The sequence below is a fragment of the Protopterus annectens genome, chromosome 10.part0 (assembly GCF_019279795.1).
Source record: "Protopterus annectens isolate FY-2018-M chromosome 10.part0, PAN1.0, whole genome shotgun sequence".
Lineage (NCBI taxonomy): Eukaryota > Metazoa > Chordata > Ceratodontiformes > Protopteridae > Protopterus > Protopterus annectens.
The window spans coordinates 1721619662-1721647477 of NC_056744.1; the positions used below are offsets into that span (position 1 = coordinate 1721619662).

At 43.5% G+C, this 27816-nt stretch overlaps 1 protein-coding gene across 1 annotated transcript in view; it reads left to right on the forward strand.

Annotated features, from left to right (window-relative positions):
• LOC122814470 (zinc finger protein 436-like) overlaps window positions 1-27816 on the forward strand; it is a 75538-nt gene that overhangs the window by 19336 nt on the left and 28386 nt on the right. Inside the window, exon 4 of the mRNA XM_044087050.1 lies at window positions 2757-2882. Within this exon, the coding sequence (XP_043942985.1) occupies window positions 2757-2882 (126 nt within the window). The remainder of the gene's footprint in view (window positions 1-2756; window positions 2883-27816) is intronic.

Sequence of the window (27816 nt, forward strand, 5' to 3'; positions counted from 1 at the left end):
TAATGCTTGTAGTAGAACAGTGACAACTGTTCATACCTCCGTGTCCCCCTGTGGCACTTGGGCACAAAACTGTCAACAGTTAAAGACAATGAGATCCCTGCAACACACACACACACAATTATCCATGTTTCTGTACCTAGCTGTGTGATGTCTCTAATACCTATGTGATTGATATAAATGTGCCCTGAAAAACTGGCAGGCTAGTAATGGACTCTGTTATGTATTGTAGCCGCTGCAATAATTGTGGTAAGAACAACTGCCTGGCCACTGTGAATAATTAATGACCATAGTTTAGGGACCACATGCCACAAAATATACTTGAGCCCTGGATGACATAAACAGCAGTGAATGTGCATTTAATATGTGCTCTCACCCTATTATACACCCAGGCAAACATGTATAAGTAAGCTGACTGTTCACTCCCATGCTCACCAGTGACCACTTCCAGTGGCCACATGTCGCAGTACCTCTGCAGAATTAACACCCCATTATCACAGCAGCCTGATATACAACAGCCATGGCACAGTACTTCAGTTTCTGAGCAGATCCGCAACTGGTACCAAGCATGAGTGGGCTACTAATCTGTATGCATATGACTGCAGCCACTAAGGGGCAAATCACCACAGACATGCTGCCCACCACTAACAGCAGTAGCACAGGGCAGCACTGGACACTTCTGAAAAATATAGTTGCAGCTAGCTTAGTGTGTGCCTATCCCACACTCAGGCCAGTAACAGCAGCCTGTGTGTGTGTATGTATGTGTGTGTGTGTGTGTGTGTGTGTGTGTGTGTGTGTGTGTCTTTGTGTGTGCACCAGTAATACTGTGAAATCAATATCTCTTGAGACAGACAGACACATATACATACACACAGACAAACACTAGGCATTGCACAGTATTTTAAATTCTGAGTACATTCCCAAAAGCGGGTACCCATCAAATCTTCGAACTATCAAAATTTCGAACATTACATGGTCGAGACCAAACGTTTGAAATTTTGAGTGCTCGAAGATAGACTTTCAACGGCACTGTATGGTGAAGATAGAGAGAATTCCCCTTTTCTGCACTGAAGTGTGGTCTTGGAGTTGGTATATTTAAGTAGGGGGTGTGTGGGGGGTGCAGGGGGGCTTGCCCCCCCCCCTGCCTACACTGTTAGTGTTTTTTTCTGTGTTTTCTTTTTATGTTCGAACATCCAAATGTCGAACATTTGGTCTCGACCATGTAATGTTTGACATTTTGGATGTTCAAACATTTAACATAGACCCCCAAAAGCTTATTCATATCACATTGAAATACTTTATTGCCAATCAAATCTCTAATGATGTTGCACTCTAACAAAGACTTAATTTTATGCTTTCTATAGTTGCTTCTGTATCATTTAAATTGCAGTTGCACAGTCCATCATTTTTTAACTTCATGCCCCCCTTATCTGGTGTCTTTCAAACCTTTCCAGCTCTACATTTTAAAATACAACATCGTTATGATTGTGTGCCATTGCTTTTTACTTTTTATAGTCTGTTTCTCTAATTTCCATATTCTTACTTTTCGAAAAGCCTCATTTAAAATCATATCCCTTTTCATCCTTTTAGTTTTCCTTTTGTTGTTCTGTCCCATGTTTTTATACCCATCCCTTAATAATTCTCCTCGTTTGTCGTATTAAGTAAACTGCATCAAAGGCATTAATTTCTTTATTACTGTGTTTACAACGAAACAACAAAGGGCTCCAGAGGTATCCCTTTTTTATTCCATTCTTCATTCCTTTTCTTAATATACCAAAGGAAAAGTTATACTTTGAGCATATATTGATTAAATTAATCCCTGTAATCTTGTTCCAAACCATAACTTTCTTTAATATTTAATGTTGTTTATTTGCAACATTATCAAATGACTTCTTTGTATTTGTCAAATGACTTCTTTGTATTTGTCAGTAATATCAGTCTCAGATTTATAACCAAGATATTCATAACAACTTTTTCCTGCTAATCACATACACTCTTTTCTGTAATTTCATTCATAACTTCCCTTAATCTTAACTATGCTGTTTTCATTAATGTCTTATTGTCACAATCAAGTGATGCTATTGGATGATTTCCAATTAATCATATTAAATGAAATTAGTCTTTTATCTCCTTTCCAAACCATTAAATGTCTGAAAAATATGTACCTGTTCCATACTGAAGTCGTGATACAAGTTAAGAAGTAATCCTCCCCTGCACTGAGCACTTATCTGTCTCACTTATTTCAAGGTATTTAGTTGTCTCCAACTTTCTCACATATTATTCTGTACAACTGTATTGCCAGTTTTTCTGTTCATATTTGTCATTTCCTGTGTACATGTTTTCCATGTATTAATACATGGAAAACATGTACACAGGAAATGACAAATACGTTATTTCTTGGCATGTCATCTTTATATTTGTTTCCCCTTTTCTAGTCTCAAACCTTCAGTGTAAGTTTCCTTCTTCACTATGGGTATGGCTTAGTAGCTGTGAAACTTTTTAAACCTTTACTTGCATATTTTTTGCAGTCACAATTCTGTCATTTACTCCACATTTCTATAGTAAATAAGTTTTGTTTTCACATAATATTATACATTACCTTTTCCTTCATTTTTTATACATGCCCAAGACTAATTCTTTATATATTTTCTGATGTTCCCTCGTTTTGTTTTTCCTAACTTAATGTACTGCCTTAATTCATGTTACAGGAGAGGGCCGTGTAATAATAATGTTTTTCTTTTTTTTTTTTTTACATGCAGGATACAAAATCCCCCCTGAGAAATTGTTATTGCTACTTAAAGCAGATAATGGTGTTGAGCTGCCAGGTGAAGATGTGGAGAAAAACACCCTGGAGCAGAATGAAAATCTTGAATCTAAGCTCAGTAGTAAGTAAACAACTCATTAATGATGTATTTTCCGAAATTGTTTCCAGTTGATGTTAAGTTGGTATTTCCAAAAAAAATAGATGAAAGATATATATAGTTACAAGATTAGAGGGTGAGATGATAGTTTAACAAGACCGTGAAAATCTAGGTAAATTAAAAAATACAAGGCAATGAACTAGGAAAACTGCAACTATATAAAAGGAGTTTGTTTTCTTATTACTCTAGAGAAATGTATTACATTGATAGTGGTACAAACACTGTGTTGGTTGATGTGATGGAAGTCAAGCAGACATTTTCAGTAATGCTACTGTTTACCTTTTTATAGAATCTGGTAACATTTCATAATTCAAACTGTATGGATATATCAAAATAAGCATTTTCTTGGAATGTTATATACTAGACTTGTTTTAACACTTTAGAGCTTGCAGTTTTTAAATTTCCTGATTCTAGGAATTTCCTTTTTACTTAAGGCTAATGTAATACTTTTTTTGGCACAGCTTTTTGTTTGAATAGATGAGTGGAATGTGTTTACCATCCGAGTACTCAAGAAAGTGTGTGAATTAGTAAAGAGTGTTTGGTTGTTCATCTCCAGGATGATGATGGTGGAGAAACATATTAACTATATAAATGGGTCATTTAAATGTGTAGCCACATGCGTATCCCCATACTGCCTAAAGTATCTTGGATTGATCAAAACAGTAATTCTTCATAGACTTTAAGAAGTATCCGTGAAAGATGGGATTTATGTCTCAGAGTAATGTGGTTTAATCACACCTACTTGTGCTGAATCCTTTTCCACTGGAGATAAATTACAGTTTCAAAGATTATCACATTTTCATTGGTTTTAATGAAGAAACTGAACTGGATGCATTTGCTGACTCATTGTATGGGTCATTTTGCAGGATTTGGGTACAAGAGATTTGCTAGTGTTTCTTATCCTGTACAAATACAGTTGTAGTTTGATTTTATTTATTTATTGACATTTGATGACTGGGAAAGTCCACTGAGCTTGGGACCCATTTTCAGTGGAGGCCCGGGGAGAAAAGTTCCAAGTTATATGAAAATCATTACATGAATTTGTAAGGAAACAATTACTTATAACTTTTGTAATACTCTTCTTGTGGACAAATGCTCATATTGCAGCAGTGATCTCTACAATACACACAGTATGTTTGTGTGAAAGTCTCGCCATAACAGCAGATGTTCGGGTAGAGGGATAAATTCTGCAGCGGAGGTTCCCTCCCCCCACTGTTCATTTCTTCCTTTCTCTTTCATTCACCTTATCCATAAAATAAAACAATGAGGCTGTAATAGTCAATATATGACATATTAGACTGTGACCCTGTCTGGGCAGTCTGGTCTTTTGAGAATACATGTTAAAAACAGACCTTTATCTTACAAAGTGTAGGTTTACAGACTGAACACCAGGGCAGTGTGTGGCTCCAGCATATGTTAGCTTTGAACGAAACAAATGAAAATTGTCTTAAGCTGCTTTTAGTGATGTCAGATCACTGTTCTGGGCTAAGGGTGGAGAAAGGCTTGCTAGGAGTAACTAAATCTCTGGAGGTCAGACTGGAAGGGCAGTTGTATGTCTTTTTGCTAATTCCCCAAACACAATTAGTCATCCCACAGAAGTGATTCACAAGCTCAAATGTCTGTTGTTAGGGTGAGTTGTCCACACACCTGTTCTTTACTACAGAGTTAAGACTTGCTTTTTATTAAGGTTCATAGGTGTGTACTAGGCTAATGACCCTGGAGCCTTTACAAGCCTAACCCATAGGATTGCCCTGGCATCGTGCCACCCGACCTTAGTTCCCAGTGCTTCTGTCGAGTAAAGCGACTGGAGTGATCCCTGGGGTGAATTTTCTATTTCCCATCTACTCATCAAGATTTCTCTTGAAGAAGGCCAGTGAGGGGCTCTGCTTGACATGTATGGGAAGTCTATTCCATAGCATGAGCAGTCTCTGGGTTATGAAACTGTCCCTCCAGAATGATGTTCTTCATGTTTCACTGTTGCAGTCATTACATTTGGGTTATCTGCCTGCAGGTAGCCCTCAGCCAGACTGAATATCAAAGTCTTGGATTCCTGCATCGGACGCTGTCTCTTCTTCCATGACGTCAGGTCGTCAGGGGTATAAAACATGCAGCCGACGCCATTACATTAGTCTTTCTTGTCGCGCAGTGTCTGAAGCAGAAGCAGTTCGCAAGTGCCTGTCGGCCGACTCCTGAAATTTTCATTTTTGAGTTTCAGAACCGAAGTCTTCAAAAAAGCTAAGTACCTCGTTGGGGATCCTTTTTCTTGCTCTTAACCGATGTCAGTAAAAGTTAATTGTATTACCTGTGGAAAGCAAATACCTCATAAAGATTTACATTCGTACTGCATTCCTTGCTTAAGCCCAGACCACGATGTCCCTTGCTGTCAGTTTTGTGCCTTATTCAATCCCCGGACTATTCATCATCTGTTTATTTTTTCAGCAAATTATTGTGGTACTCTGTTTAACTATCCAGAAATTGCTTCGGTAAGCTATCCTACAACCGACATTCCAAAAAAAGTAAAGATAAAGACAGAGACAGACCACATAGGTCCAAAGCTGCCAATGACGCTTCCGTTAAGCTAGTCGTCAGTTCGCCGGTACTCAGTGAGGTGTTTTCGCAGTCCCTGATACCCGCTATTTCAGATTCGCAGGCCTCTACTGAGACCCATTCGGAGTCCGGTATGCCAAGAGATGCTTCTTCGACTATGGAACCTGCAGATGTCTTTACCTTGGATGGGTCCGGAGCCACTGTGCAGGCACCGGCTTCTGAGGGTGTATTCAGACCTACTGACTTGCATTTCAAACCGATGCCATCTACTTCTTTAAGGCCTAAAACTCGACCCATGCCTAGAAAACCGACGTCCAAACCGCATGGTCAGGCCCATATGCCTAAAAAACAAATGATAAGAATGGCTGAAGACCTTATTACTTTAATTAGGGGAAACCAGCCTTCACCCTCTAAGAGACCTAGAACTGATTATGTGAAGTTGTTAAATTTCGCCGTTTATTCTCACTGATGGGTTCGGAGCCGATCCTCGGCTCCGACACGGCCACTAGCAAAGCTCAAGGTTTGCCAGTAACTCAAGACCAAGCCCCTTATCCCACAATGCACAGCTGGAATTACCTCAGATCTAGTTTGCCGCGGCAAGAGAGATCTCGGTGATCCAGTTAGCTTGGACCATTTTGGTAAATGTCAAGTTTAAAAAAAAACTATTTTCTTCTCTTTTTGAGAGATTATTCATATTTAGTGTGTGTGTGTGTGTGTGTGTGTGTGTGTGTGCGTTTCTTGTAAAAAATAATAATAGTTTAAAGTAGGTTAGATTGTAGTGATAGTGCCCTGTGTTGGCTTGTTTTTCTTAGTGTTGGGCCCTTTCTTAACCCTATTTAGTTTAACAATTTTTACTTGTTCTTACTATATTGTTTATTGTGGGCTTAGTTAGCCCTGTATTTAACCTTTACAGGTTAATTTTGTGGTGTGTCTCTTATAAAATGTCAGATGAGAGAGAAAAGTCTCACCCCAAATAGGGATTTAAGAAATGTCCAGATTGTGGACAGAAAATGTCCGTCACGGACAGACATGTCTAATGTGTTTACTGTCTGGGGGCTAAACACCTCCAAGACTCCTGCAGTATTTGCCACTCTTTTTCATCTAGGGTTCTCTTAGAGAGAAGGAGAAAACTCATAGATAGGGGATTGCTGCAGCATACTTTTTGTGAGGCGTTGGTAGCCAGGAGGTGCCAGCACTTCTTCTAAATCTTCAAAATCTTCTGATTCTAAACAATCCAAAAAGGCAAAGAGATCAGAGGGTACAGGGTCATTGGTTCCACAGTCCTCGGAACCGAGTGTCCCTTTGGTTTGGAGCCAGCTCCCAGTCTTGGAGCCAGTCTCTGAGGTTCCCTCATCTCCTCTGCTCCAGTCAGCACCTTCAGTGCATTCCTCAAAGTCTTCGGTCAGCCTCCCTGATATGGACATGGATCGGCTAGTGCAGAAGCTTCTAAGGGCACCAGGACATGCTAAATTGTTGTCAGCCCCGACCACTTCGTCAGAGCTGAAGACCATTGAACCGAATTTGACTACTCCTCCTCCGAGCCGTACTGGACTCTTGAAGCCAAAGGAGCCAGAACTGATGGTTGTCAAACCTTTGGAACCGAGACCCGCACCGGTGTTATTGGTTCCATCTACTCAGACGTCCTCGGTGCCAACCGAGGACACTAGGAGCTGACACTCTCCTGTCAGGTCCGGGGAGGAGTAATTTGTTGGTGACGACTCTTCCTCTCGGGGCTTCGGCTCGGATGACCTCGGCTCCTACATTGGCCTCGGAGCCCATGGTTTTGGTGTGGGAGGATCGGACGGTCCCTCCAGATCCGTGTACCCCTTCTCATCGGAGCCATGGTGCTTTCGATGCCATGAGGAGAGTCCTGTCTCCTAAGACATCATTGGCACCAGTTTGGGCTTCCTTCTCCCCTCAAGCTCCTGTGTCCGCTTCTACATCTACCGGTCCTCCTAAGCGTAGAGACCCCGAGCCTCAAGTGGCCCCACAGGGTGTCACCTGCTCTTCCGAGACCTCCCCAGACCTCCGTACTGAGGAGGTACCCAGGAAGAGACTGTGCAAGAGGAGGCACTTATACTCCCCACAGGAGTCTTTAACATCTGACATGGACTTGGATGAGTCAGAAGGGTCCCCTTGATCCCCCTCTGAGGATATCTCCTTTGTGAAGATATTAGAGATCCTTAGTCAGAGGGGCGATTGGCAGTCCAAAACCCCTATTGAAGACGAGTCAGTGCTTTTGAAGGCTTTTGGGTCTCAACTTTCCACTTCTTGGGCGTCTCCGCCTTACGATGAGCTCATGGAGCTGATCTCTCGTAAGGCGTGGGAGTCACCGGAGGCCATGGTACCTGTCCCTCGGAAGCCGAATAAGTTCATCTCTGTCCCGGTGGACAAAGCCTTTTTGACCAAAGGAGAGACTGTTGATGCCATGGTGGTAGCTGCAGCCACCAAAAAGAAAGTGTCTGAAACATCTGCATCTATCCATCCTCCTAACAGAGATTCTAAGATCATGGTTAGATATGGGAAATGCATGTTTAATTCAGCGACTTTTTCTCTGCGATCGCTGAACTATTTAACCCATTTTACGAGACTGCAAAGAGATCTCCAGAAAGAGCTAGGAGATACTCTCCAGGGTACGGTAGCTGCAGGGGTTGCCGACAAAGTCAACACACAGCTTGCTACCCTAAACTCGTCCATGCATCTCATATCTTATGCAGCTGATGGTTCGAGTAGAGCTGCTAGTTCAGACATTGCACTGTGGAGACAAGCCTGGATGCTTCTCTGTTCCTTTGTGGAACCCTTTAAGTCTTGCTTTATCAACACCCCATTTGATGGCTCATCACTGTTTGGGCCTAAAGTAAAGGAAACTTTAACCAGGTGTGAGCAGGAAGGCAAAACCCTGTCTGCCGTTGGAGTCCGTTTTTCTACCCCTACTCGGCCCTACCCCAAGGGCCCTAGGGGAGGGAAAATGTGGTTCCGAAAAGCACAGGGAGCCTTTCAGGACACATGTGGAGAAACCCCCTCTAGAGGCAGAGGATGGGGTTATAATGGAAGACGCCGCCCGCGCGGCAGAGGGGGTATGCAGCAACAGGGTGACAGAGGCCAGTTCTCTGGTCAGCCCTACCAGCGCTCCTGAAAGGGGGCCCAGCTGTTTGGCTCTGGAGGCAGTCGGAAACTTGTGGAAACTTGTCTTTGTACCCAGAAGCCTGGCTAAACATAACATCAGATACATGGGTACAAAGCATCATTTCCAGAGGATATTTCATACCTACTCCTGTAAGCAGAATCCCAGATGTTCCACCCAATCTCAGGGAACAAGCAATAGTAGAGGTCCAAAAATTGCTTGAAAAAAAAGTCATCCAGTCAGTCCCAGCAGACCAAGTTGGATTCGGAACTTACTCAAGATTCTTTTTGGTACTAAAGAAAACAGGGGACTGGAGGCTTATCTTGGACCTCAGCAGACTCAACCAATTTGTAAAGAAAAAGAAGTTCCGAATGGTTATACTTCAGTCCATTCTTCCCTTCCCAGGGAAAGGCGATTGGATGTGCTCCATAGATGTCAAGGACGCGTACTATCACATAAAGATGAACAGGTGCTCCAGGGGTCACCTGCGTTTCTGGCTGGGAGCCAATCATTACCAGTTTCGAGCCCTGCCCTTTGGTCTCACTACAGCCCCCAGGGTGTTCACCAAATGCATGGCAGTAGTCATGGCTCACCTGAGGCATCTAGGATTCCAGGTGTTTCCATACCTAGACGATTGGCTCCCCACTGCTACCACCAGGCATCAATTGACTCAGGCAACACAATATACTCTGACACTCTGCCATCAATTAGGCATTACAATCAACTTCGAAAAGTCTGCCTTATTGCCATCACAGCATACCGTTTTTATAGGAGCAGAGTTAGATACCTCAACCACCACTCTACGTCTTCCAATCGAAAGAGTCTCACTTCTTCGCCAACACGTCATCTCACTGGTGTCAAAGAACAAAGCTACAGCAGCAGAGGTCTTGAAGGTACTAGGGTTGATGGTGGCAGCAATCCTGGCTGTACCACTTGCAAGGAAGCGTATGCGGATCCTTCAATGGCTCCTCTTCGCTCAGTGGTCCTACCAAAAGCTACCGATGCACTACATGATTCTCATCATAGATTCTTGCAAGAGAGACCTTCAGTGGTGGTTGACGTCTCTTCATGTTACAATCGGAAGACCCTTTGTCCCCCCCCCCCAGTAACCACTGTGACCATGGATGCTTCCCTGATGGGGGGGGGGGGGATTTTCAGGGAAAAACTGCCCAAGGCACATGGACGGATCAAGAGTCACATCTGCATATCAATGTTCTGGAGTTGAGAACGGTACTTCTGGCGTTGCAGTACTTTCAGGACTCTCTTCCTGTAGGGACAATTGCAATTCAGACAGACAACATGTCAGTGGTCTGGTACTTGAACAAACAAGGCGGAACCAAGTCTTATCCCCTTTTTTGAGAAGCACTCAGGGTATGGGAATGGGCTGCGTCATCCCACCGTTTTCTGATAGCAACGCACATCCCGGGGAAATCCAGTGTGATAGCGGACAAGCTAAGTAGGGCGATACTGTTGCCTCATGAGTGGTCTCTCAACCAACGAGTTGCGGATCTGATTTTCCGCAAATGGGGCCAGCCTTGCTGCGACCTCTTTGCCAGTCACATCAATACCAAATGCAGAAGCTACTTTGCTCTAATACCACCTCCAGGACATTCCCCGAGAGACGCACTCGTACACGATTGGCCTCCAGGTCTTCTATATGCATTCCCACCTATTCCATTGATACCCAAGGTTTTACAGAAAGCAAAGTCACTGGGAAGGACAGTTATCCTCATAGCTCCCTACTGGCCTCGACAGATTTGGTTCCTCTTCCTTCACCATCATCTACTGGAGGATCCATGGATCCTGGACCCAGTTCCGGACCTTGTAACACACCCGTCAGGGGACCTCCACCCTTCACTGCAGTCCCTAAAACTGACTGCTTGGCTAATCCACTTCCCTTAATTGCCAGGCTTCATTTGCTCTCAGATGATACAAGACAAATCCTTTTGTTTTCTCACAAGCCATCCACCAGGAAAGTGTACCACAGTAAGTGGAACAGGTTCTCAGTTTGGGCCAATATACAGAAAATCGACCCTTTCCGAGCTCCACTATCATCCATTTTAGAATTTTTGACAACGATTTTTAAAGAAGGAGCAGCAGCTGCCACAGTTCGAGTCCAGTTAGCCGCCATATCAAATTTCCACCTTGGATTCGATAGGTTGAATGTTATGAGCCATAAGTTATCTAAGGCTTTACTTAAAGGTGCCTTTCACATGAGACCTCCTGTCAAAATTCCTTATTCACCCTGGAATTTGAATTTTATGCTGTCTCATATTATTCTCCCCCCTTTCAAACCAGCATCTTCTTGTGATCTCAAATATTTGTCCTGGTAGCCAGTACTTCTGCCCGCAGAGTGTCAGAACTTCAAGCATTATCTGTTAGGCCTCCTTACATGATTTTCCACGCTGATAGAGTATCTCTCAGAACAAACCCTTCCTTTTTGCCTAATGTCTGTTCTAAATCCAATATCAATCAGGTCATTGAGCTGCCAGTCTTTTTTCCCAACCACTCTAACAAATTGGAATACATGCTGTACAAACTTGATGTACACAGACAGCTCAGATTTTATTTTGACAGAACTAAAGATATTAGAAAATCAGATCAACTTTTTGTATCCTTTTTGGAAGCCGTAAAAGATAATCCAGTGGCTAAAACAACTTTATCTAAATGGTTATCAGACTGTATATCCTTTGTTTATGCAAATGCTAGCATGACATAAACCTAAGGCTCATTCTACCAGAGCCGTTTCTATGTCTTCTGCCTTTCAAGCTAAATTGCCCCTTGACAATATTTGTGCTGCAGCCACTTGGTCAAAGCCTCATACCTTTATCACACATTACAAAGTAGATAGGGCTTCAAGGGTCAGGTCTTCCTTTGGTTCCACGGTACTGAAAAACGTACTTCCATGAGCCACTCAAGATTGAGGTTGCTAGGGACACTACCCATCAGTGAGAATAAACGGCGAGATTTAACAACTTCACATATAGAAGTTATGTACTTACCATAACATTCCATGTGAGTTGTTTATCTCACCTTTATTCTCACATCCCTCCCTCCTCCCCCCTCCTGGCTGACAGTTGACTTAGAGGCTAGTATCATCCTGGTTATTTAATACTTCTTCTTCCCCTTCGGGAAGTGCTTCCTTGTAGAAATAAATAAAAGGGTATATATACTCACAGCAAACAAGATCTGAGGTAATTCCAGTGGTGCATTGTGGGATAAGGGGCTGGTCTCGAACTACTGGCAAACCTTGAGCTTTGCTATCGGCCGTGTCGGAGCCGAGGATCGGCTCCGAACCCATCAGTGAGAATAAAGGTGAGATAAACAACTCACATGGAACGTTATGGTAAGTAAATAACTTCTTTTTCCTTCTGATTCTTCTGATTAGGATTCTGAAATTTCTGTTTCTTCTGATTACCAGGATTTGCCCTTATCTACATATGAGAATTGTGTTGCAGAGGATTCCATTCCCTCTGCTTCCCCTCCAGAAGATTTTTCTTTTGGTGAAACCTTGCACACTCTTAGGGAGCATTTCCGCTGGGAAAGCTAGGATTACTCTGACTCCAAAAAGAGGCTTAGGGAATTCTTACTTCTCCCTCAACACAGGTCTTTAGCTATCCCTCCTGTCTTGGACATTGTAGATGATGCCCTCTTGGAATTTAGCCTGGCTCCAGACACTTTACCTCCAGCTCCCAGGAAGCCTGACCGGTATTACAGAGTACATGACTCTCACAAGTTCCTCTTCAAGAATCCTACTGCAGACCCAAAGACCATTTCCCAAGGACCTAAAGGCATTAAGGCTACTACTGCCAAAAACCCTACCCCCTCTGACAGAGATTCCAGGGCCTTGGACAGATGGGGTAAGAAGGTATACACTTCTGCTACTTTGGCCATTAGGGCATTAAACTGACAGTTTCATATGTTAAGGTATCAGCACCATATTATGGGACTACTTAAACAGAAAATGATGTTGATTCCTGACTGTGCTGAAAATAAAGAATTACAGGATTTAATGCATTCTGCTGAACAAGTTGGTAAACATACTTTGCAATGTGGTTTTGACTCTTTAGAAGCATCTTGCAGGACTGCTGTCACTGGGTCTGTACTTAGAAGGCATGCTTGGCTTAAGGAGCAAAATTTGCCAGATCATGTTAAAGCTAAATTACTGGATGCTCCCTTAAACCAAGACCGCCTGTTTGGCAACAAAGCAGAAGTCGTCCTTAAAAACATGGAGGAAAAAGCTAAATCTATGCAAACAGTTAAAGATTTCCTGCAAGTACAGCCTCCCAGATTTAGTAGGCATTGGCCTTCTAAGAACTGATCCTTTCCTGTCTCTCCCAGGCCTTCTCATTCCAAACCCAGGAACAGCAGACCACCTAGGCTACAGTCTCAAGGTACTCACAGACCTAATCAGTGGGGGGCATCCACTTCCAAAGCTGGAAGTAGTAAGACACCCGCTATGGAAAAATGTCACAATGGGTCTTCCAAGCCCTGCTCAACTGCCTGCTCCCGTAAGGGGAAGGATCGCCCTGCATACAAAAAACTGGGAATTCATTACTCATGACAAATGGGTTTTAAATATAGTTTTCCAAGGATACAGATTTCACTTCCACACCTTACCAACCCCAAACGGTTGGCCAGACCGACCCCCAAATCAGTGGGCAGTGGCGCAACAGCAGGTTCTCTCTCTTCTAAGTATCAGGGCTATTCAGCCTGTCCCAGCAGAAGAAAGGGAACAAGGTGTCCTGGTGTCCTATCCTGGACCTCTCTATTCTAAACACCTTTTTGGTAATCCCAAAATTCAAAATGCTAACACTTCAGCAGCTGCTTCCTATGCTAGGCAAAGATGCCTGGTTGGCAACCTTAGACTTAAAAAAGGAAGCTTACCTACACATTCCGATAAGGGAATCTTGCAGGAAATACCTACACTTCAAAGCATGCGCTATCAGTTCTCTGCACTTCCCTTTGGCTTATCTACTGTGCTCAGGGTATTCACAAAGTGTCTAGCTCCAGCCATTGCATTTTTCAGGCAGAGAAATATTCAAATATACCCATATCTGGACGATTGTCTGATTCAGGCAGAAAGCCATGATATGCTATTAAAACATCTGGCATTCGTAAAGAATCTTCTAACCTCGCTGGGGTACACCATAAACGAAAATAAATCTCATCTAGTACCCTGGCAACAGATTGTATTGCTGGGAGCAAGCTTGAACACAACTTCCCAGATGGCTTACCTCACACCAGAGAAACAAGCTTATTTGACAGCCTACTTCAAACTACTGGTCACAAAGACCCAGCTATCTGCAAGGAAAATCCTGCAAGCCCTGGGGTTCATGGCCTCTTGCATCCTACTAATTCCATATGAAAGACTGCATATGAGGAAACTATGATGGTATCTAAAAAGCCTGTGGTGTCAACATTCTCAGGACCTGGAATCAATGATTCCTATCATTCTTTGTATAAAGACAGAGTTCCTTTGGTGGGCAGAAGCCTGCTACCACAAGGGGCTCCCATTCACTCTACCCCCTGCCACCCAAACCCTAGCAACAGATGCATCAGACTATGTAGGGGGGGCTCACTTGGCAGGGCAGTGCATACAGGGCAAATGGAACCAGAGTCAGATGCACCTGCATATCAATCAAAAAAAATGTTAGCTGTACAGAATTCCCTGACAGCCTTCAAGGACCACATTCTTACAGGACAATTATTGGTGAAGACAGACAACACCACTGTTATGTGGTACATAAACAAGCAGGGGTGAACCCACTCGTACCCTCTCTGCAGACTAGCCATGGCTCTGTGGAACAGCCTTGAGCTACCAAGTTCACATACAAGCTCAATTCCTGCCAGGGAAGCTAAATTCACTGGCAGATGACCTAAGCATAAATCTCATGGACCCACACGAGTGGAAACTGGAACCAAAGATATTCAACCTTTTGAGAAACAAATGGGGGAATCCACATATAGACCTGTTTGCCTCCCCTCAGAACTACCAGTTGGAGAAATTCTGCACAAGAACTTCCCACAGTCATGCTTGGAAAGTGGATGCAGTGTTCTTCACCTGGGAAAGCCTCTCAGTTTATGCCTTCCCCCTCTCCTCTCGAAGGTTCTGCTAAAGATCAAACAGGACAAACCAAGGACAATACTGAATGCACCAGATTGGCCACACCAGTACTGGTACCCCCTCTTGCGCAGTATGTCACTGCTGGAACAGTGGCACCTGCCTCAGACCCCTTCCCTGCTGTCCCAGCAGGGGGGCCAGATTCTGCACCCTCAGCTTCAAACCCTGAACCTTGCAGCCTGGCTAATTCCTTGAGCTCTCCAATAGCATCCTTCAGTAAGCAGGTGCTAGATGTCATTCTGGAGGCAAGGAGGCCTAGTACTAGAAAATCCTATGCTGAAAAGTGGAAAAGATACTGTTCCTGGACCCAGACTCAGGGGATGGGCACAACGGTGCCCAGCTTACCGCATATTCTTCAGTACTTAACAGAGATGCTCCACAAGGGCCTTTCCTTCTCCTTAATTAAAATTCATGCCTCTGCCATTTCAGCACATTATAATACTGAACCACCCCTCTTCTGTCACCCCCTGCTAAAGCAATTCCTCAGAGGGGCCAAAAATGTAAGTCCTCCCAGGAGGGCCCCTAGTCCAGCCTGGGGCCTTAACTTTGTATTGGAAAAGCTCACTCTACCTCCTTTTGAACCAGCTGCAACTGCAGAGTTGAAATTCTCTTCTTGGAAAACAGCCTTCCTTCTAGCCATCACTTCAGCAAGAAGAGTGTTTGAATTACAGGCCCTCATGGCAGTGGAGCCATTCATCATCTTCCATGCAGACAGGGTGTCCCTCAGGACCAATCCTTCCTTTATGCCCAAGGTGGAGTCTGGTGTGGCCCTTAATCAGTCCATTAATTTGCCTACTTTTCCCCAAATCCACAAAACAAAGGAGAACGAATACTGCACTCTATGGGCGTGCACAGACAACTTAGATTTTATTTGGACAGGACTAAGCCTCTTAGAAAATCTGAACAGCTGCTATTTGGCTTTGCTGCAGGGGCAGAGGGAAAGGCCATTTCAAAGTAAACCATTTCTAAGTGGATAGCCCATTGCATTCCTTTCTGCTGTAAGCACCATGGAAAACCTACCCCACAGGGGATTAGATCACATTCCACCAGGGCTGCATCTACCTCTACAGTTTTTCTCAGAAGTGTCCCTACCAGGGACATCCTAGAAGCTGCTACCTGGAGCTCTGTACATACCTTCACATTACCACATGCTTATTTTTTCTAAATCCAGAGCTGGTTTTGCCACTGCAGTTTGCAGGGCTTAATAGCTGGCCCTAATGCTCTCTAACTTACTCCTCCCTTCCTTAGCTTTGGGAATCAACCCAAATGTAATGACTGCAACAGTGAAACACGAAGAACATAGTACAGTTCTGCACACGTATTCACTGTTGCTGTCCTGGTTACCCTCCCACCAGCCCCCTGATTTCTCTTGGCAATACTTTTCTTCTTGTTTAGTGTATTTCAGCTTTCTGGTGTATTTGCTTTTTGTTGGAGGTGTAATCTAACATGTAATTGCTTTCCATTATGGGGGCACCTGACATCTGGGGCAAGAAAAACTGATGAAATGGCATCGGCTGCATGTTTTATACCCTTGACGACCAGACGTCATGGATGAAGAGACAGCATCCGACGCAGGAATCCAAGACTTTGATATTCAGACCGGCTGAGGGCTACCTGCAGGCAGATAACCCAAATGTAATGACTGCAACAGTGAATACACTTAAACATCTACATTTATGGTAAGTGTACACAACTGTACTTTCTGCTGATTGTGGTAATGAGGTTGAGGTCTCTGGAGCGTATGGTGCGGAGGGATTCGGATTTCTTTAGATGTAGCATTTCTAACAGCGCTGGGTCAGACATGGCTTTGTAAGTCGAGCAGAGATTGCCTCTAAATAGGCAATATGAGACAGAGAATAGTTGGGAGTTTTTTTAGTCTGTCCATATAGGGCAAATGTTTAAAGCCTAAGATCCTCTTTGTGAGGTACTTTTGCAGCCTCTCCAGTTGTTGCAGGTGTTTAGTGAGGTGCATGCCAAATGGGGCAGTGTACTCTGACTGGCCTAATGAGGGAAGAGTAGAGAGAGACAATGACCTCTTTCTTCCTGGATGCAAAATCCTTAGTAATGAGATGTGCCACTTAGAAGGACTTTCTGACCACAGTGGCAATGTGGTGGTCAAAAGAGAGGTTGCTGTCAACTTGTGTTCCCAGATCTCTTATAACGCCTTCTGTGCTTAGTGAACTACTGTCGATGTGGTCATTCATGGGAACTGGGTTTTTCCCAAAGGGGATAACGACACATTTTTTTGGCATTGAGCTTAAGGTCATGGTTCTGACACCAGTTGTTGGTCTCAGTGAGTCCTTTCTGTAGGATGTCAACATCACTCGGGGAGTTAATAATAGCTCCCAACTTGCAATCGTCTGCGAACCTTCATGTTGGCCTGGACTTCAGAGAAGTAGATACCAAACAGGAGAGGACCCAGGACTGAACCCTGTGGGACTCCACTCATGACTGGTCGGCCAGTCTGACTTGGAGTCAGCTACTTTCACACTGTGGGCTCTACCTGTGAGCCAGTTTGCAACCCACCTTGTGATATAGGGGTTGATGCCTAGCTTAGTGAGTTTTTCTATTATTCCTCAGTGGGGAATGGTATCAAAGGCCTTGGCTAGATCAAGGTAGGCTGTATGAACCACCTTGCCTTCATCCACAGCTCCGGTGACTGACCCGAAGAAGTTGACCAAGTTGAGCAGGCATGATTTACCCTTCACAAAACCAAACTGTGTGGGATTCAGAGTTTAGATGTTCCCTATATCCTTGATTATTAGGTCCATGATGATGCATTCCATAGCTTTGCATATCAGACTCGTCAGGCTAATGGGGCAGTAGTTCTCAGGGTCTGTAGTTGCTCCTCCTTTGTGGAGAGGGCTGACTGTAGCAGTACACCATTTGGTAGGGACAAAGCCTGAGGTGAGGCTGTGAATGAACAAGGCACACAGGTGAGGTGCCAGTTCACTCCATAGTTCATGTAGAACATAGCCAGGGATATTGTCAGGTCCTATGGAAGCTGTATTCTTGGCCTTGGACAGTGCTGTTTTAACCTGTGCAGCAGTAATAATTTGTGCCTGGCAGTCTACTGGTATTGTGATTGGTCCCTTGGTGGGTGAGAGGGGTAAAGTTGGCACTGAATCTGTCGGCCAGTATATTGGCAATATCTGTTGGCTCGGTATAGGAGGTACCATTGTGCAGTAGCTCAGAGCAAATCTTGGGTATTGCTGTGGAGATTCTTTACATAACTATAGCAGGCCTTGTGGTTATCTTTACTATATGCTGCAATTCTGTTTTCATAGCTAGCTTTAAAGGATTTGATGAGGGATCTCAACTTTTTGTTGAGGCTGATAAGGGAGTTTTTCCAGTCTTGGGACTTCACCTTATTCCGCATCAGTTTCCTCCTTCTGTTGTTGTATGTTGTATGTTTATGGCAGGGGACCACCAGATTGGCTTCCTTTTTTTGGAGGAGAGCATCTTGGATCAATTGGGTATGGCGAGATCCATGCATTTGTGTACATGTTCATACAGTGCATATGATTTGGCGGTCATGCAACTGATCTCCATTTGCATGGGTGCCGTGAAGTTAGCCACCGATGTTTTTAGGAGCCCAAAGTTAACTTTGGAGAAGTTTTTCATGGTGGTTACCTTTGCGGGGGAGGGGGTGGGAGGGATGTGAATTTCCAAGGTCATTAGCTTGTGGTCTGATCTAACCAGGGAGGAGTTGACTATTGGTGTAGAGCAACGGTCGCCCATGTTAGTAATGACCAGGTCAAGGATGTTGCTACCTCTAGTGTGAGTAGAAACAAGCTGGTCTAGAGCATTGGAATTAATGAATTCCAGGAAACGGTCAGGTGTATTGGTACTTGAGTGTTTTCCCAGTTATTGGAGGGGTAGTTGAAGTCACCCAGTATGAGAGTGTTAGGTTGGACCCTAATATTCTCCAGGGTGCTTAGGAATGTGGAGTGTGAGTCTTGGGACATGGTTGGGGATCTGTAGCAGACTACGATCTGAATCGCTGTCTTACCCAATGTTAGCTGCACCTGAAGTATTTCTGCTGTGTTATGTTGGGCTACCAGTCTGGAGGTGTGCACATCCTTTATGAATATGGAAACACCACAGCATTTGGAGCTTCGGTCCAAGTTCTGGGCCGAAAGGTGTGGAATGAGTTATAGCCTGGTAGTGCAGGGGTGCTTTCTGCTGCCTTAAACCAGGTCTCTGTTACAGCACAAATGTCAGTGTTCTCCATTTTAAGGAGTGCTTCGAGTGAGTGCATTTTGAGATTTAGACTTCTAGCTTTGAGCAGCATGACCCTCAGATTGCATTTGTTTGTAGCTGTCACGGTGGCAATTTGGTCTTTGGAACACCGCCTAAAAAAGGCACTGTAGGGGTGGCAAGAGCCTTGGCCAGTATCTGGAAGCCCAGGGCTGACAGATGCAGGCCATCTTTGGCAAAGCATTGAGATCTGTCATTCATGTCATCCCAGGCAGACAGATACTGGATCCCCTTAGAATGACACCAGAAACTAAGTTGTTAAAATCAATAATTTTCTGCTTGGATTATTACTAAATTGTGTGTCTACTACTTGGATAGTTTTATCACTCTGATCTTTTTGTAAGAAGTTTATTTCTTGTCTTTTCAGAGAATGCTTTGTAACTGGATGCTCAAAGATTTTGCTGCTTGCTGTTTGGATTGCAAGATCATTGGAATTATCTTTAAGATTTGTCTTTAAGTATAGCAGTTAATCTGGTTTAAATTAATTCACTTAACTATTTGAATACTTATTGAATTAGTTTTTTATATAATATATACTTTAATATTTAGATAATAAATTACCTTTCTAAAGACAGAGTTAGAATATTGTTTATTTATGTAGGGTTTAACTACATGCTTCAGTTTATCTGCATGTTACCTCTTCACACAAGGCTTGCGTATATTAGCCAAAAACCCTGTCTACCCTCATAGTGCCTTTTTAGGTAATGTCAGTCTTCTAAAGCTTCCAACATAATTAAACAGAATCTGGATAACATTAAGGTATTGCTGCTCAACGATAGGAGCCTTAACAAAAACCTCTACACCCTGCAAGCCCTGCTTACTGTGGAAAACATTGATGTGTGTGGCCTGTTTCAAGACCAGGGCAGGTCTTCAGTGCCTGTCACTCATACAGGCCCACTTTATTAAATGAAAACACTGAAGGTGGGAGTGTCTCATTATTTAGTAATGACCGTGAGCGCCACCATGTCCAGCTTACTATAAACAAAACCCATTTTCACATCCTAGCTAACTACAGAACTCCATCTATGCCCCCCCACCGGTCCATAACCCCTACCTAACTGGCAAGGAGTCCATTTGTAAAACACGATCCTACTAGAAGATTTCAACTACACTCTATAAACTGGGAGACATACATCCTCTAACATGTATGGCCAGAGATTTCTGGACTTCATCAATACAAACTCTCTAGACCAGTTAGTTTGCATCCCAACCGGGGTGATAAAACACTGGACCTGGTCCTTACCAATATAGGGCAGCTCTGCTCTCCACAAATTGTAACCTCCTCCCTGGTCAAATTGGACCACAAGTCAGCCACATTCACTCAAATACCACAGTATTCAGAGACTGTGTTTAGGCTAATCTACTGAAACTGAGTGATGACTTGGCTAAATTCAAGAGCCCCCTCCAAATCTACGACTCCACTGCTTATGCAGAATCCTTTACTGCTAAATTCTATGCAAACATAAAGAGATACATAGACACACATATCGCTCTCAGAAATAAGTACAATGCCAAATTCAAAATTAAACCTCTGTAGTGGAACCCTAATATATGTAGACCCTATAACATAAGGAAAAAGCTCATTGCATGCAAAAATAAATCTAACTCTCAAGAAGCCAAAAATGCTCTTGTTAAACAAAATAGGGACCTCTGGATCCTGATCAAATTAACCAAAGTCAGATATGAAGTAAAGACAGCTACTCAGGTTAAAGATAGCCACAGTGCCTTCTTTAATTATATTACAAATCGTAGGAACAATGCTCAGCACTGCAGAGCTAATATTAAATGATACAGCAAACTCACACCCAGGGGACATTGCCAATTTACTGGCATACAATTCAGCTCTAACTTCACCTCCCCTCCCTAATATTCTCATATCAAATGCCCACATATACACCCCCTCAGATCTCTCGAGCAAATGTTCAAGGCACTGTACTGTTTAAGGCAAAGAACACTGTATGTATGGGGCTGTAAGATTGCATACTGTTTAGACCAAAACATGACTTGTCAGATCCCCGACCCCTACAGAGACTGTTCAGTATTAGCCTCAAAACAGGCCTTGTGTTGGATGAATGGAGGACAGCAACAGTCATTCCCTTGCACAGAGATGGGGCTCCTACAGATCTGAGCAAGTATAGACCCATAAGCCTGGCTAGTCTCATCTGTAAAGCTATGGAAAGGATCATTGTGGAACTAATAAATAGGAATATAGGTAGCCTCCATACTCTCAACCCAACCAAGTTCCAATTATTGAAGTGCAGGTCCTGCCAACTTAACCTGGTCAAGTTCCTCGAAAAAGTAACTGAGGCAAAGGATGAGGGCAAACCAGTGCACAATGTGTACCTGGAAATCACAAAGATGTCTGACGCCATCTCACACACTGACATCATAGATAAACTCTTCTTGCTAAAAGTTGACTGTAACTCATTGTATAGCAAACTGTCTCACAAATAGAACCAAGAAAGTAAGTTTGGGTGGCTGTGTCTCCTCCAAAGTACCTGTCATTAGCAGTGTCCCCCAGGGGTTCAGTCCTTGGGTTACTTTTCGTTGGTATTTAATTCTCAGAAGTCAAAGCTAATATTTAGGGTTTGAGGCTGAAAGATTGCAGAAGACTGAACTTGGTGCCAAATAAGCACCAGAATCTTACTTCAAGAACACTTATCCCAGACAAATAGCTGGTGTCAAAACCATGGACCAAAACTTAATGCCAAGAAATGTATAATTGTATCTTTCAGCAAGCATAACGCCCATTATAACTACCACATTGATAGTGGTCTGATGTTGTCTCTTCCATCCACTCCTCAATGGATTGTGTCTTCAGATCTGAAATTGGCCAGTCTAGACTTTAGGATACATAGCTCAGGCTCCTCTTCTTACCTACTATCCCCTCCAGCCCCACAGCATTAGCCCAGATCTCATTTGACACTCATTGAGTACAGATAAGGTTCCTTGCCCAGGATTGCCCCAGCTAAGTGCATTGGCAGAATTTTATAGAATTTGTCTTTTTCTTGCATTAGTTAATGGTAGTTTTTGTCAGCAGTAGCTGTGAGTTTTTCTTTTCTGTTTTTACCTTTTTCCCTAAACAAAAAAAGAAAGAAAAAAAAAAGGTGCTTTCACACCTTTAGCACCCTTTCCTTTTTGGTAGAGTGTCTTACAGTTGCTGTGGTTGTGTTTTGTCAACTTTTGCTTTATTGTTGTCATTACTGTTATTATTATTATTATTACTACATGTCCTTCCATTTCACTGTTGCAGTATTCATTACACTAGGGATCCCCTGCCAAGGGTGGCCTGACATCTGGCCAGTATATCAAAGCCTTTAGGTTGCTTTAATGTACATCATACATCTCATGTATGTTCATCGCATAGTGCAGGGCATAAAGGTGATATCTGGACATACCATCCTTAGAACTTCTTTGCCACCAGTCCGAGCACCATTTTTGATCATCAGTCTGAACACCCGTTCTGTTGCTGGTTCACCAAGCAATTATAGATAACTGCCCTGTTGGGGTTTTGTTGTCTTATCCTTTGTTTTACTATTTTGTTGCTTGTGGGGTTTCATGTCATCCAAGAAGGGTAAATGCCAGTGTAGGAGACAAATTCACCATAAAGAGTGTCACGAATAGTGTCTGTTTTGCCTTGGGGCTTTGCATGACCATCTGTCCTGCTCAGTCTGCCAGGCCTTTGTTCCCAAAACCTTTTGTAGTAGGCTTTCGTCTTTGGCACTTTATCTTGAGAATCAAAATCTTAAGCTTCTTGCTAAAGACACAGTGGAGGGAATTTCCTACTCCAAGGGACAGCCATCAGTGAAGAAGGCCAAGAAATCTAGGCTGGAATTTTCTGCTGTACAGCCTCCTCTGGATGTCTCTACTGAGGTAAGTGAGAGCCCAGAGGTTCATCTGGCTTAATCGCTGGATTCTTCTGCCGCAACAGTGTTGGAGGTTGTCAGGGATCCGGCCTAAGGCATGTCTGAGGAGGCATTGCAGACATCCACTTGAGATATTCAGGGGGACCCAAGGCTGATTATCTCCAAGGGACCTAGGGGTGTTCTGCAAATTTTAGTCAGAGAAGGAGTACCTACCACATCATTGAAAGCCGTCTGGGGTCTGAGCCTTCTAAATTTTATAAAGCAGACGTCCCATTAAAAAAAGCAGAAAACTAATATATTTCTCCAACTCCTAAGTATCCACAGAGTGAATGGTAGTCCTACACTTAGGGGTTGTTTATAGTGCTTTGATGGCTTTAAAGCCTCCTGAGGGAGTTTCAATTCCAGCCTCCCTTGCTCCTGTACCCCCTTTAAGAGACCTAACAAACAGGACTCCTCTGAGGAGGAGGTGGATTCAGATGAGGAATCCAGTGCTTACTTCTCACAGATTCCCTCTCCTTTGGATTATGCATCAGAAGAAGAGGACTCTACCAGTCATGATACTCCCTTTGAAAAGATTTCTTTTGTGGGACACAATCTCTAGGACGATGGAGCTCTTTAAATGGGATTGTGCTCTGGTTTCTGAGATACAAAAAAGGTATTGCAAGCTTCTGTAGATGGATTCTCCGAGACCTTCTGCTCTCCCTCCTATTTTGGTTACTTTGTTGGATACCTTTTCTAATGCCTCTAAGGCTCCTGACTGTCAGCCTCCTGCTGACAAGAAACCTGATAGGTTCTATAGGATGCCTGAGGACTGCAAATTCTTGTACAAGTGTCATACCTCTCAATTGTATAGATTTTCGCAGAATGTTTAGATTTTTGTGTCATATTTTTGGACTGTTACTCATAATTTTTTTTTCTGGCAAATCATTGCCAAATTATTGAGGACTAAAGTGAGAAAATGACAGACATTTGAGATTCAGACTTCCTACCCTTCAGAAAATGAATGGTAATGCAAAACATGTTACTCTATCAACTTTCTAGGTTTGTAAGAGCAATATTTAAAAGTAGTCCCTAATTTTGGGCCTTTGTTCTCCCATTATTTATGGCTTTGTCCAGATTTCTTTCTTTCTAAGAGGTTGAGAGCTAAGTGTCCTTTTGCTGACCCTTCTGTGGCCCTCTTAGCTACTGACAAGCCATCTCAGCTGCTTCCCTCTCCTAAGTTACTGCTTTGTAATAAAGACAGCAGAACCATGGAAAAGCTAGACAGGAAGGTTTATACCTCTGCTACCTTGACTTTTTGGGCTGTTAATTATCAGACCCATATGTCCAGATACTTGTTGGCTTTCCTTTCTCAGGTCTGTCAGGTGATTTCTGCTCTTCCAGACTCTGGAGGTAAAACATCTGCCCTTTCCTTGCCGGGGACTTTCTCCCAGGTGGCTTGGCATTCCATCAAGCGCAATTATGATGCAGCAGATGCTTCCCCTAGAGCTGCTGCTTTTGGGTCAGTGATGAGGAGGTATTCTTGGCTTCAGCTTCAGCCTTTGCCCGATGATATTAAGGCAAATTTAATGGATGCTCTGCTGGATAATAAACACTTGTTTGGAGAAGTGGCTGCTGCTGCTTTGCTTAAGTTCCTTTAGGAAAAGGGCAAGGCTTAACAGGAACATGTGTTTGCCCTGTGCCTAGGTTTCAGGGAAATTACCTCAATAAGGCAGCCTTTGTTTATAGGCAATTTCACCCTCCTTCTAAGGGGTAAAAGGGTGGCAAGAGGGTTCCTCCTGCAAAGGCTTCTCAGACTGCTCTGCCTTAGAAGTCTCCTTTTCCTGATAAATCAGGTGCTGTCTGACTGTCCTATTCTTCTCAGACTGCTCTGCCTTAGAAGTCTCCTTTTCCTGATAAATCAGGTGCTGTCTGACTGTCCTATTCTTCCCAGCTGCTTTCCTCTTTTTCTTCACCTTTCTGTCTCTCTTCCTGTTTGGATAAAGATTACTCAGGATTACTGGATTCTCTCCATTGTCCACCAGGGGTGTTTCATGGTCTGGAGATCCCCCCTTTTATGGGAATTCTTCAGCCCTCTTAGGAACACCTGTCCTTCTTTCCAGGGGTGCTTAGAGATCTTTTGACTTAGGGTACTATTTAAGAAGTGCTTGTGTCCCAAAGGGGGAGGGGGGTTACTCCAGGATGTTTCTAGTGCCCCAGAAAGAGGGTACTTGGAGACCAATTCTAGATCCCTCTCATCTAAATACCTTTCTGAAGGTGCCCTCTTTTCAAATGTTGTCCCATCAGACTTTGTTCCCTCTTTTGCTTCTTCAGGCTTATATGGTGTCTCTGGATCTCAAGGATGCTTATGTACATATCCCTGTTCATCTCTGTTGCTTCCTGGCATTTTTAGTTCTTTTCTTTGTCCTTTGGCCTTTCTATTACCCCAAGAGTATTCACCAAATGCCTCGCTCCTGTGACTGCTTTTTTGTAGGCTTCAGAGGATCCGGGTCTTTCCTTACTTGGACAACCTCCTTGTTCAGGCATCCTCTTTAGAGATCTTAGTGAAAAATCTTTATTTTGCTGTTTCCCTTCTGCAAAGACTGGTTTTCATGATAAACTTCAAAAAGTCTTTTCTGACTCCTCAGGACCATGTTTTTCAGGGGTGAAGGATCCAGACTGTGCCTATGCTGGCATCCCTGCCTCCTCCCAAGGCTTTAACACTTATTTATTTTTGTCAAACTCGTCTTCCTCTCACCTCTATAACAGCCAGGGAATTCCTGAGGATTCTGGGGTTCATGGCCTCCACCATTCCTGTGCTTCTTCTGGCCAGCCTCCACATGAGAAAGTTTCATTGGTTTCTGAAGTTAGGTTGCCTTCAATATTGGCATCCCCTCAAATTTGTAGTGTCTTTTCTGCCTTGTCTCAAGAAGGAAGTTTAGTGGTGGATTCAGCAGTTGTCTCTAAATCCAGGACTCCCTTTTTATCCCCCTCTTCCCTTTCAGGAACTGTTCACAGATGCTTCAGATGTTAGATGGGGAGCAGAATTTGGCTCCCTAAAGGTGCAGGGTGTTTGATCACCTCATCAGCAGAAAGAGCACATCAGTGTCAAAGAGATGAGAGCTCTTCTGCTGGCTGTTCATGTTTTTCATCCTCTCTTCTCTGCAGGGCATCTAAAAGGTGTTTGCAGACAAAACCACAGTAATGTGGTATGCAAACAAATGGGGTGAGAAGATCTTGCCTTCTTTGCTGGTTGGCACTACTAGTGTGGGATCTTGGTGACTCTTTAGGCAGTTTACATTCCTTCTGATCAAAACATGAATGAATATTTCACAGGGATGTGTTTCTGGACATTATCCACCAGTGATGTACTCTTCAACTGGATCTTTTTGCCTCTCTTCTGAACAAACAACTTCCTCTGTTTTGTGCCAGAGTCCCAGGTCCTCTGGTATGGAAGGTGGACTCCCTTTCTTTTTCTTAGAGGAAGGGGATGTTTCTTTATGCATTCTCTCCCCCTCCTCTCATTCTGAAAGTCCTGTTCAAAATTCAACAGGATGCTCCCAAAATCTTGTTGGTGACTCACTTTTGGCTGAGACACCATTGGTTCCATCTTCTTCTGCATTTAGCCATGGGCAATCATCGCAAGTTACCTCACAGGGTGGACCTACTCGCACAAGACAAGGGTTCTCTTATACATCCCCACCTGTCTACTCTTCAACTGACACTGTGGGTGAAAGGATTTCAATTGCACATAGACACCTTTTTTTCTGAGGATGTGCTTAGAGTCCTGCAGGAGGCCAGGAAACCCAATATAGGAAATCCCACTTATCCAAATGGAAGAGGGTTTCTGTTTGGTGTCTTTCTCGTAGCCTGGATCCACTTTCTGTGGATGTTCCTTTGGTTCTGTCTTATCTGTGTGAATTGCTCAATGCTGGGTTGGCCTATTACTTCTGTTAAGGCCCACTTATCAGCTGTCTCTGCTTGTCTGCCTTTAACTCCTCCTTTAGCTTCTAGATTTGAAGCTGAACAATTCCTTAAAGGTGTCCTTCATATTAGGCCTCTAAGGAAGCCTGTTCATCCTGCCTGGGATCTTAATTTTGTTTTGGAGAATTTGATCCAGGCTCCTTTTGAGCCTGCAGCTTCAGCTTCCTTGCCGCATTGCTCTTGTAAGACTGCACTTTTGTTAGCCCTTACTTCTGCCAGATAAGTGTCTGAGCTGCAAGCCCTTATAACTTGTTCTCGTTTTTTGGTGTTTCATAAGGACAGGGTGTCCTTGCGTACTAATCTTTCTTTTATGCCCAAGGTGGTGAATGAGTTGTCCCTTAATCATTCTATTTATTTGCCCACTTTTCTCCCTTCTCTGTAATCTGCCAGTGAGAAGGTGCAACAAATGTTGGATGTGCATAGAAAACTCTGGTTTTATCTGGACAAGACTAAGGCTATTAGGAAATCTGTTTGGCTGTTTGTTTCCTTTCATCCTAGCTCCTTAGGATTTGCTGTGTCCAAGCAGACTGTTTCTTCTTGGCTGTCTAAGGCTATTTCTTTCTGTTATTCCTTTCATGATAAGAACCTCCCATATGCAGTTCAGGCTCATTCTACTAGAGCTGTGGCTTCTTCTGGTGCTTTTTTCAAGGGTTTGGATACAAACTCTATTCTTGAGGCAGCTACCTCGACTTCTGTGCATACATTTACCAAGCACTACAAGTTGAGTGGAATCTCCAGAGCTAGACATGGTTCTGGTAGGGCCATCCTTTATGGCTTCCTTGAAGGCTCTGCTGGTCCTTCCTCCTCTTTCTTCTTCCTGACCTTTGGCACTCTCCCTAGTGTAATAAATACTGTAAAAGTGATATAGAAGGACTTAGGACAGTTGTGTAAAATCTTACCATAACAGTAGATATCCTTCTCTTCGCTGTTGCAGTATTTACTCCCTCCCTCCTCTCCCTGGCCTATTTCTCTTCTGGATGTACTGACCACCTCTTTTTTCCTTGAATTGGCATT